The sequence below is a fragment of the Macrosteles quadrilineatus genome, unplaced genomic scaffold, assembly GCF_028750875.1.
Source record: "Macrosteles quadrilineatus isolate MER2022 unplaced genomic scaffold, UCM_ALF_1.0 Scaffold_1__1_contigs__length_201487025, whole genome shotgun sequence".
Taxonomy (NCBI): Eukaryota; Metazoa; Arthropoda; class Insecta; order Hemiptera; family Cicadellidae; genus Macrosteles; species Macrosteles quadrilineatus.
Genome location: NW_026542594.1, coordinates 96579408 through 96591642, shown reverse-complemented (window position 1 = coordinate 96591642; position 12235 = coordinate 96579408). Strand labels below are relative to the sequence as shown.

The window sequence follows — 12235 nt, the reverse complement described above, 5'->3', positions numbered from 1 at the left end:
TATGGTCAGCTGGCCTTTTACTGAACAGTAACACTCAAGGAACTCCAAAGCTGACGCCATTCGTCGTTTTGTGTCCATCCGTCAACATTTTTGGGACATAACGTGCACAAAGTTTTCTGTAGCCTAACCGTTCAGTAACAATAGAGTACAAAACAGACCTTGAAACATCGGGAAATTCCAAAGACAAAGCAGTAATGGTGAATCTGCGGTTTCCTTTCACCATTCTGTCAACACGTTGAACCAGGTCATCTGAAATGACAGATTTGCGTCCTTGTCCCCCTTCATCGTGCACATCATTTACGGCCGTCTTTAAACTTTCGACACCATTCACACACAACACCATCACTCATAAAGTTTTCCCATACACACAACTCATTCTCCGATGGGTTTCTGCATCACTATGGCCTTCAGCCTGTAGAAAACGAATAACACTTCGCAATTCACACTTGGCGGGAGCATCAATGGTGGCAGCCATGTTTAGTTGTTGTTAGTCTGCTGTAGCACAACGCCAACTGACGCGCGAATGTCAACAATGGCGACAGGTGTAGTGGAAGAGTTGCGCAATCGCCTACGGCGCATGCCCGCCTTCTGCCTCCCGCGTAGCGTCTGCACGGAGCGATCGGAGGTTGAAAAAAAAAACAACCCTAAAATCAAAGCTACACAAGGAACCTATTTTACTATTATCCACTCATATTCATCAGTACCTATAAAATATTCAGCATAGTGATCATGTCTAAATTGAATGATAAACATCATAGTTAAACAAAATGGCTGGATATCAGACTTTTTGAATGTTCAAAACCGCACCCATCTGTTTGTTCTTATGTTAAGTCCATCTTAGTCTTAAATTATACTCCACTGTGAGTTTAACATGAATAACATGATATAAAGGTAGAGCACTTTCCTGATAGGGTCGTTAGATATTTGTTAGGATAAAATCTTGAAGTTTGAGGGTTTGATTCTGCACCCTGAGACATTATTTGTCATGTTGCCTATTGACTGATTTCTCCAGTTACAAATTAATTGACAGTACTGTATACAGAAAGGACACAACATTTGTGTATTTTAATGCTGGATATAACAATGTTAAAGCTTTTTTCTCAAGTGCAGCAAAGGCACTTTAATTCCGCTCACCTTACCACACATTATATTTTTCTTAAAATTACTATAAACCATATAAATAATTAGTCTTTCAAACACTTAACAACACGTTTTAGAACGAAAATAGAATTTTAACACGAAACAACAGTTTAAGTCGTAATATCAAAAGTCAAATGCTGGGAAACGCTGCAACAGCTGATCGTAGTTGTAGTATCTTTAAGTGTTGCCAACTTATTTTCAAGCGTCCATACATATACTTTAATTGTGCCTAATAAAAGCACACTATTTTGTGTTGTTTGGTTGGAATACAGGAGTGCGGCAAAGTAAAATGAGTGTAAGTAAATGCAGCAATTAGCTATACTTGCGTGCTATAATCAGTGCAACAAAGCCCGCTTTGTCAGGTAACTGTAGAAAAAAAATATTTGCTTATAAATTCAACTGTTTTCTGCAAGTACTAGCCTACTTATCCTTTGTTTGAAGATCTATGTGCTCTTTAGTACCAGAGATAATCAATAATGTACACATGTCACATGTCAATGTACTTTTACAGACGAACATGACTAATTTTGAGAGTCTGCTTATGGTTATAGTTTTATTGCAATCATACTGGATTGCATAGTGCAGGTATTAAAATGTAATTATTTCTTACCTATGGTCAAAAATGAGGTTTTTTATATATTTTTTTATTTATACTTGTTATTATGGACATCCTAATGCCGCTATTGTGGGAAACATTTGCAGAAAACACTAAAAAACTAGATCAGCTTTTGAAAAATGACAGATATTTACAAGAAATGTTGATTATATCAATCTGTTATGTACATCTTGAGTATTTCGATAATCTTTGAGTCAAATCTTTTAAAGTCATCAGAAATTATGACTGTTATTCGTTTTAAAATAAGCCTGTAATACTTAGCAATTCAGGTACACTAATTCTACCTTAAATTTTTTACCTTCATTTTACATCCTGGATGCCTTACCAAATCTCATTCATCCACATGAGTCGACGTCATAACTTAGCTGATCACTCTATCATTAAAATTAACTACAAAACATGATAAGGTGATATAGGGTGTTTTTTTAATTCAATCCAAATTATATGTACAGAGATACACTGTTTAGGAACAAAACAAGAAAATGAGTTGGCAGCCCTGCTTTCTTTACTTCATTACCGATCAGCTGATATGCATTGTTGTGTTTTTGTCTCCATAGTTTAGTGTTATTGGGAATTTATTAAGAACTAGCAGAGTACCCGTCCTTCGTACGGGGTTGGCATATAAGTATAAAATGCTTATTGCAGTTATACTCAAGCTTTGCGTTTGCAATGGGGTAGGAAACATTTGAAGAAAATTGTTTACTATAATAAAATTTACGGTATAGTATAGTATTACACATATACCATAGCCATAATGTTCTACCACTTCACCTAAACAACAGAGACAAATAAATTATTAACAATTCGCAAAATATCATAAATTATTCATGAAATTAAAAACATAAACATAACTGTAAACAGTCCTTCTTTGACAGTTCTCATTGCATATCACAGGTTTTTGTTGCTGCTTAGTTCAAATAGTCAATGGTTCAAATTAGCTGTGTTCATAAAAGCAAAAAGAATTATGTTGCTGCACCCTGTTGGTAAATCTTATAACTTTTAATGCTTTTGCATATCATAGAACCAACTTTTTTAGTTGAAACAGCTGACTAAATTTTTTAATTCCCTTTAAATATGAATACTCATAAGGTTAACATGGGGAACTACAGAACCACTGGAGCGGAGCCCAAAAGGATTTTTGAGATAAGAATATGCCTAAATGTTAATCGGGAATGTTGTGAGCTATCATCATGCCAAATTTCAGCCCAATCCGTCCACTAGTTTATGCGTGATTGAACTTCAAACAAACAAACACCCAAACTTTCACATCTATACATATAATACGCTAAGCCGATTTTTGTGAACAGTACTCCTCCCTCATTTTTGGACCGATTTTGATGATTAAAGTGTCAAAAAAATTGCCATGATCTGTAGTTTTGCAAAGTGTTTTTTGATATCTTTATTGGTTTGGGCAGGATCTTCCATCAAAGTTGAGTTTTCTCCCATAAGATTAACATGGGGGAATCTAAATATTTTATTTGAAACTTTGTATCCACTAATTAAAGAGAACGGCTGGGCGTAGAAACTTGGTAGAGGTGTCCAAAGAAAGGTCTTGGTCTGTAGATGAGTTATCAAAAGAAAAACGAAGTACATTCGCTTAGGGCTCTGCCGCAGAAGCCTTTTAAAGATCCCTCCACAGATTTGTTTACATTTTGGCCATGTGGATAATACTTTTTAATGAAACAGCTGTTAATTTTTAAATTGTATTTTAAACAACTTAAATTTATAGAGTGTTACTGAATTGTCCAAAGAAAGTATTTGCAATATTATTTTCTTGAACTCTTAGAGAGCCTTTGAATGTTATTAGACTAACAAAAAAATGGTTGTGCGTGTTTACTACCAGCAACAAAAACAATTTAATTTATCTCTAAAAAATATATTCTTAAAGTGCATAATTTATCTCTAAAAAATATATTCTTAATGTGCACTGAGCAGCAGCTTAAAAAATACTATGTAACTTCCTCATATAGTTACAAAATGCTCAAACTCGCATCGTGATATTTATGATTCGGCTTATATTTCTCCAACAGTTATTCATCTGCAGAAGAAGTTCAGTGTGCTCTTATCGTGTCTAATAACATCCAAACACAAAAATCTTGCCTAAAATGGTACCTATCTTGACAAATTATTTGTAGTGGCCTATATTACGGACCATGGCACACTGGGTTGGTAAAATTATTGAAAGTAACACGATATTTTGGCTGTAAGAGTAAATACTATTTAAGCAGCTACTGTCATGACAGAAAGGTCACATTCCTTTTAAACTAGATCACATTATCCTTTATAAGATATGTTGATTAACAAGCATGTAAACGTCAATATTTACGTAACAGCCAATTTACAGTATGTTTTTCTCTTTGGAAATGCCACATTGCTATTTCATTTACATTATTTGTTGCCAATGAAGCCACACGACCATATAAACTAGGAGGCCCCTAACCGTCGATTTCGGCGGGTTTCACCTAGTTTATAATATTAGTAAGATGTGCTCCAATATGGCAGCAGACAAGTCCTGTCTACTAATACTACATACACTATGTTTTGACCAATGTTTCGACAGAGGAATAATCGTCTAACAACGTGCTGATTGATAATGGAGTAATTGAAGCAGAGCTGCCAACTTATGAGCTTGTTTGGCTCTGAACAGCAACTGTCTGTACTTGTAATTTGGTTAGGGATTTAAAAAAAAAAACACTATTATTATAATCTTATTATAGTTTAATATGTTTCAATTTCATTAAAGTATATGTCCATACAGGGTGTCCAGAAAGCCATGAAAAAACATTCAAGGACAATTTCAGGTTTTCTATGTTCCATTTAAATTTAAAATTTCTAGGTCAAAACTTGCCTTAAAAAAAAAACAAAAACTAACTTTTTAGTTCCTACTTCTAAATTTAAAAGCAGTTAAATTACCTAAATTAACTCCAATTCAACAAGAAAAATATTAATACGAACCCTTTTTATACATCAATTATTGCCTATTTGGTCATGAATTTTTTATCCTTTTTTGTTACTACATACATTAGTGATGGTGAAATCAAGAAGGCTGTAAAAAATATTAAAGACAGACAAGACTTTGACAAAAAAGATGTGTGTATTTGTTGGACATTATTTACAATCATAATAATAATTAAACATGTGTTAGTTCAATTAAAATAAAGAAGGCAGGCATAAATTAAACATATTAAAGAACACTAATCGATGAGTCAATATGAAACATATTACATGTTTTCCCCTCCAACGGTAAGGACTGCAACTTTAGTCAGAGGCCGGCGATAAGTTGCAGTAGTTTTGTAGAGTTTGTCTTCAAATCTTCCGGTATTTCAAGTAAAATTTCTTTTGAATTTGACAACCAGTTACAGATTTTAAAACCTCCGGACTTGTGAATTTCTGTTATCTGTTGTATTCTAATTATAGCTTCTTCTTCTGTATCAGTAGAGTCTAGTAGATCGTCCATGTATTCACTGCAGAGGATCGCTTTACTTGCTTCTGGGTAAATTTGTAGAAACCTCTTGGCGTTGCTGTTTACTACATACAAGGCAGTACTCGGGGAACACGTTGATCCAAATATCATTGCTTCCATGATATAGGTATCTGGTTTGTTGTTCGGATCTTCTCTCCATAGAAACCTTTGCGAATCGACATCTTCTTTTCTGATACGTACTTGATGAAACATTTCTTGTATGTCACCTGCGATCGCAAATTTTCTTAATCTGAATTTGAGAAGCACTGCTGGCAGAGGGTTCAAAAGGTCAGGACCACTAAGCAAACCATCATTGAATGACACACCATTCGCTTTAGCAGCTGCGTCAAATACTAACCTCAGTTTGTCAGGTTTGTTTGGATTTATTACCCCAAAATGAGGCAGATAATAAGTCCGGTCATTTATAACATTAGCTTCGTCATCACGTAGTTTTCTGATGTAACCTTTTTCTTCATAATCAGTGATCTTGGCTTTGTATTTGTTATGAAAGTTTTCGTCTCTTGCCATCTTCCTTTCAATACCCTTAAGCCTTTTCAGCGCATTTTCATAGCTCGGTGGATATTTAAAGTCTTCTGACTTCCATAGTAGGCCGGATTCATACCTATCCCCTACTTTTTTGGTCGTATCTTCTAAAATCTTGAGGGCTTTTTCGTCTTCAACTGATTTCACATTGTCATCTTCTACTAGGGACACGCCATAATTCTCGATTTCAAAAGAATCTTTGATAATATCATGAAGTTTTTCACTTTCAAAAGACGTTAAAGTGAATTGACTATCTACTCGCCCAATGTGTTCATGACATTTACCGTGCAATGTCCAGCCTAAACGGCTCCAAGACAAGACTGGAGAGTTGGGAGGACCTTCAATTATTTTCCTTGCTAGAATAAGGTCACAGTTGTCTTGACCTATAAGTATTGTAGGTTTCAAATTTGCTGACGGTAAAGGTTGAACAATTGACCGTAAGTGAGACCACTTCTTTTTCAGTTTGACAGTATCCACCATTTGTTTTGGTAAGTCCAATGGTGACTGGGTTCGTACATTGTTTAATGCAAATACTTCGTCCTCATATAACCCTTTAATTTTAACTTTCACAGTCATGGATGTTGGGTCGAAATGTTGGGTTGCATTGGACCAGCATGTCGTGAGGGGTTCAATACTACCGTTGACGCCTAATTTATCGGCTGTAGCTGAATCCAACAAAGATACTGTTGACCCATCATCTAAGAGTGCGTAAGTGTCGATCTGACAACTTGGGCCATATAATGTCACTGGACATACTCTTAGTAGAACACGGTTATTAACAACATGACTGCTAATAATTTCTTTATTTTGCGGTTCGCTGTCCTGTTTGGGAAACCTCTCAATTTTGTCAGTATGGAGGAGACGATGGTGAAACAACCTGCACCCATTTATCCCACAAACCTTTTTTACTTTACATTTTTGGAGCTGGTGACGTCGAAAGCAGAAGAAACATAGTTTCTTTTCGACAATCATTTTCCATCTCTGCGATACATCTGCCTTCCTGAAAACTCCACATCGTTCACTTTCGTGGCTGTCGAGACAAAACATACAGTTAAACTGTTTGTCTTCGGTAGAACTGGTATAAACCGGCTTTATGTCAGTTTTCTTCTGCCAGAGTTTCTCTTCTGTAGGACGAAAGTAAATACTCAGGATTGAGCATTGTTTTTCCAACCAAGTGGAAAACTCCTTCAAGTCGGGACTGCTTAGAGCATTATTACTTACATGTTCAGCCCACCTGTATTTTAAACTATAGGGAAGTTTGTTGAGACATTCATTTAGTAAGTAAGGATTTAATACATAATTTTCTAGATGTAATGACTCTGCTGTAGCAGTAAAATTCAAAATATTTGTCGAAAACTCAACAAGACTTGTAGTGTCGTCTTCCTTGACAGAAGGTAGCCTACGAGTCTTTTTTAACATTGACTCCAAAATGAGTTCTGGTCTACCAAAACGCATCTGTAAGGTCTTGATAATTGACTTAAGATTTTGACTTGAGACAAAAAGAGGCTTAACCATTCTAAATGCTTCTCCCTCTAGGCAATTCCTTACTCTTATGAGGTTGTCATCCTCACTAAAAAGATAGGCAGTTTTTTCATACGCCGAAAAAAATATCGGCCATTCATCAGGCTTGCCACTGAAGCTTGGAAGTTTTTGACGAAATGAAACAGGCTGTATAGCTTTTTGGAAGGTATCCGCAAGCTTTTGCACGGCTGAGGTCATGATGGCTGATGAGGACTTGGTTCTTTTTCATTCAACCACCTTTCAACCTTGCTTTGCGGTTCTTCCTCATCATCAAGATTTATGCTAAGTCCTACCTTGGTTTCAGATCGATTACTAGGGCGGCTTGACTGTTGACTGCCACACACTGAAGCAGACTCAAGCTCAGCTCTCGCTGTCAGCAGTTGCTTCTGTCGTTCTAGTTCTCTAGCTTCCATTCGTCGTTGTCGCTCCATTTCTTCAACTTGTCGTTGTCGTTGTCGCTCCATTTCTTCAACTTGTCGTTGTCGCTCCATTTCTCTTTCCTCATGGGCTCTTTCCAATTTCTGTATTTCTTCCAGCTTCTTCAACTCCACTTCCATTAATCGTCGTCTACTAGAAGAAGTACTAGATTTGGCAGATACTGATGGTTGGTCATTACTTGGCTTTGGATTAACAGTTTTGTCGTTGTTATTCCCAATTGCTGGAGTATATCTGTCTGGAGGGTGTCTTTCCCTCTCTGATCTCCTTATTGACATGATAAAGTCGGGTTTCGGCACCAAATGTAAAAAATATTAAAGACAGACAAGACTTTGACAAAAAAGATGTGTGTATTTGTTGGACATTATTTACAATCATAATAATAATTAAACATGTGTTAGTTCAATTAAAATAAAGAAGGCAGGCATAAATTAAACATATTAAAGAACACTAATCAATGAGTCAATATGAAACATATTACAAAGGCTTTTGACAAAAACAGAGAATAATGTCTGCACGTGAAATGCACTGACAAACAACTATTTTTTTTTGTATTTTGTTTTGGAGACATTTTAATTTTGGCCCTCAACTGGAGCCAAAAAAAAGTTGGTAGGGAAAAAATAAATACCTGACAGGTAGTCCGCCAAATCTCCTCCATTGCAGTACTGTAACATATCAAAAGTGTATTAAATGAAAATGTATAGTAAATTTGACAAATAGTAGTGCCTCTCTTAAAATTTAGTAACTTATATTGAGAAAAGTTAAGCTTAGTGGATAACAAGCTGGCCCAATTTATGTACAAAAGAAGTCCCTCAAAAAAAGTAATTTAGTTAATATTTTACTCTGTTAATTGGCATGCACATTGAAGTACCGTTTACAAAAAAGCTGACTATAGCGTAAGCTGGCTGTTTTATATGCAGTAAACTTCTGCCGTTCTGAAAATCTACAAACTTCAAACGAGATTTTTTTAAGCAATTGTAAAGCAGGAGATAGCCTAGTAAAAAGTTTGTTGATTGGCAATCTGTTAAGTTACTGCAAGCTAGAATCGAATATAAATATTAGTCAATTTTAACCATTTGCATTCCAGGGAGTATTCAGTGATTTATGCATAATGCATAGGCTATTTTATCATGTTTACTTTCATCTTATGAACACAAAGCTAATTTTTTGATGGACACAAACACAGTGAGGATAAGGATAAAAACCATTCATCCTGCTGATTCCCACCTGATCCCACAGCTTATTTTATAGGTCTCGCCACCCTAAGTTGAGGCAGCCCAAACGGACGGGCAGGGTCATTATCGGCCGGTCCCGCCCGACCCTTTATAATCCGATTTAGTGACACTTCCGTGAACGCTCTAGTTCCATAATTGTCATTAACAAAGTTAAAAACCGATGTATAAATTTAGTCTTTTACATTAATAACGTCGATTTAACAAACATTTTCGTTTTTGTCCCATCAAAATCGGACAATGTTTACGGTTTTTTGATTTTGGGGTCTACACTACTTTGTTTTTTGTTTATAGCTCACGAACCGTAAACATTGTCCGATTTTGATGGGACGAAAACGGAAATGTTTGTTAAATAGACGTTATTAATGTAAAAGACTAAATTTATACATCGGTTTTTAACTTTGTTAATGACAATTATGGAACTAGAGTGTTCACGGAAGTGTCACTAATCGGATTATAAAGGGTCGGGCGGGACCGGCCGATAATGACCCTGCCCGTCCGTCTGGGCTGCCTCAACTTAGGGTGGCGAGACCTATAGATGGGTCTTTCCCAGGAAGCTCCAACACCACATTAAATGCACACCTGACCTGGCTGATTTGAAATTTCCGTCTATGGTGTGGTTGTAAAGAGTGGTAAGGTGGAGGGGTGTGTTAGAGTGGGTTAAATTTTGGAATTGACACTCTCATGTATGTACATGCAGTGCAACCAACTAACTGTAACCTGTTCACTTATCACCTGATCAGTTGGCCCAATCGAGTGCATGGAGTCTTATGTCAATCGCACAAGTCCAAGAACTTAATTTATATATAAAGACTGGTGTATTATTAATGAAAAGAGCCTCAATTGATATCAATTTTCAACTAATCCGAACTGGGTTCAGTCTAGTTTATTTCAGAATAGCAAGACTCTACTGTACACTTCTTTTTTTTTTTTTTTTTTTGTCAAATTCATCACATCATCCATGATCAAACATAAAGAATGGTCATCATAATAGTAGTTTATTTTACAACAATGTCTAAGAAAAAATACATACCTCCATAACCAAAAATACATGATTTGCTGATTCCTGAAAAAAATAAGAAGGAGCTTATTATAGAAATAATAATGAAAGAAAGTGTGATTTCAATTCTCTTGGCCTAGCCGTGATACAAAATTATTATTAAAACAAACATATTTAATTCATAGCAAAATGATATTTAACTGATAATATTATTTTAAAATAAATGTTAAAATAATAATAAAATATTAATATAGTAAGTATAATAAACATAATATAATATTTATCTACATATTTATAGGCACAGCATGTTTCTTTAAAACATTTTTTATCAGCTCGTGTTAATCACAGGGAAAATCTACGCATACTGTTATAAAGGTATTTTCCTGCAGATGTTCACAACCCCTTTATAAATTAAAATAGGCTTAAAAATAAGCACAAAAACTGAATTTAAAATAAAAAAAAATTAACATGGGTCTTATGGGTTGGTGCTGGTGACAAAATATAAACAGAAAATCAAAACAAATGGAAGAAATTCCAATCACATGTTTCATTTACAGTGTGGGGTGAAAATAGAGAATCCTGTACATTACATATTTTGCTTGAGTTTTCGACCACTGAACGACCTCTAGTATTATAATTAAAACTAGGTGAAACCTGTCGAGATCGACGGTTGCTTTAAAGGCATACGATAATTCTTCTAACTGCGACAGAGTGAAATTATAAAAAATGTTAGCATTTAGCATTGTTTAATGAGTAATAAATATGTGTAGAAACAATAATGACTATCGTGTTAGTTACAAAATATGGTTGATCATTCAATGAATAACATATTTCTTATACCGTTCGTCATCTATCTATACTTATTTAATACGCAAGCAAGATTTTTGTGACAATTACTCCTCTGAAACTACTGAACCGATTGGCATGTTTTTGGTGTCATTGGAAAGAGCGTAACGTGAAGTTGTGCAGGAAACTTTCTCTTTAGGGAAATAATTAGAGAGTGAGGCCCTGGGGCCCTTTAAAGTTTCATATTTCTCCATAAGATTAACATGGGAAACAAAAGTTGTTATGAAACTCCAGCTGTTGTCAGAAATTAAAAGTGATAATAACATATGTTAATTGTAAACAGTAAATAAGTTTACTACAAACATTTACAAACTTGGTTAAAATTTGTTTTAAAATAACGCCTGTTATACTTAGCAATTGCTCGAATTCGAGCATCAGGAACACTAGTACTTATTTAATACGCAAGCAGGTTTTTTGTGACAATTACTCCTCCGAAACTACTGAACCGATTGACATGTTTTTGGTGTCATTGGAAAGAGCGTAACGTGAAGTTGTGCAGGAAACTTTCTTTTTAGGGAAATAATTAGAGAGTGAGGCCCTGGGGCCCTTTAAAGTTTTGTATTTCTCCATAAGATTAACATGGGAAACAAACATTGTTTTGAAACTCCAGCTGTTGTCAGAAATTAAAAGTGAGAAGAAGAACATATGTTAATTGTAAACAGTCATTGAGCCGTATTAATAAAAAGAAGGATATGCTCAAAAGGAAAAGGTATGAAGCAAAAGCATTTGCTTCTAGTAAAAGGTAAAAGTAAAAGCATATCCTTCAAACCGTATTAATAATGATTACCTTTTACTTCCAAGCAAATCCTTCTGCTCGGAAGTAAATGGTTCTTTAGGAACATCACATGTTACACGTCTGATCCTGTCTATTTTTGTCTACTGATATCCCTCGAAGGCTTAACTGTGTGTATGTAGTGTTATAAAATCTAGAGTGTGTGGGCCGGAATTTCACCCCCAGAATCTTAACCCCTTTCTAGACATATCATTTGGTTGATGATAATAGTTAGTTGGGTACATAATAATTTTTTTTATAGAAATCATCATATATGCTTTGTAGATAGCATGCAGTACTGTAACCACAGAAACCCTCGCCGCAGCTGCAGACTAAATAAATTTCCTTTTCTGGCTGGATTTCTTCTAAAATATTCCCTGACAATTGTCAGATTTATTTCCTATTTAAATAATATTAATTTTAATGAGTACCTAGGTTTGCTGATTCAAGGAAGGTGTTGAGGTGTGTTTTTATTGAAATTTTGATAGCTTAGTAGGAGGTAAACAAAATACTCCCGCCACAGCAAACCTGCAGACTAAGTAAATTTCCATTTGCTTGATTGGATGTACACTAAAATGTCTCCAATATCATATTAATTCCCTATTTATGTAGCTTTAGTTTAACTGAGTACTTAGGTTTACTGCTACAGAGAGGGTAAAAAGGTGTT

General features: G+C 35.3%; 1 protein-coding gene across 3 annotated transcripts in view; it reads right to left on the bottom strand.

The window, feature by feature from the left end:
- LOC128991777 (serine/threonine-protein kinase ULK2) overlaps positions 1-12235 on the bottom strand; it is a 157158-nt gene that overhangs the window by 110283 nt on the left and 34640 nt on the right. For all 3 annotated transcript variants that reach the window (XM_054414998.1, XM_054415171.1, XM_054415083.1), the window contains exons 4-5: positions 9984-10016; positions 8347-8383 (exon numbers count right to left, since the gene is read on the bottom strand). In XM_054414998.1, coding sequence (XP_054270973.1) covers positions 8347-8383; positions 9984-10016 — 70 coding nt within the window. The remainder of the gene's footprint in view (positions 1-8346; positions 8384-9983; positions 10017-12235) is intronic.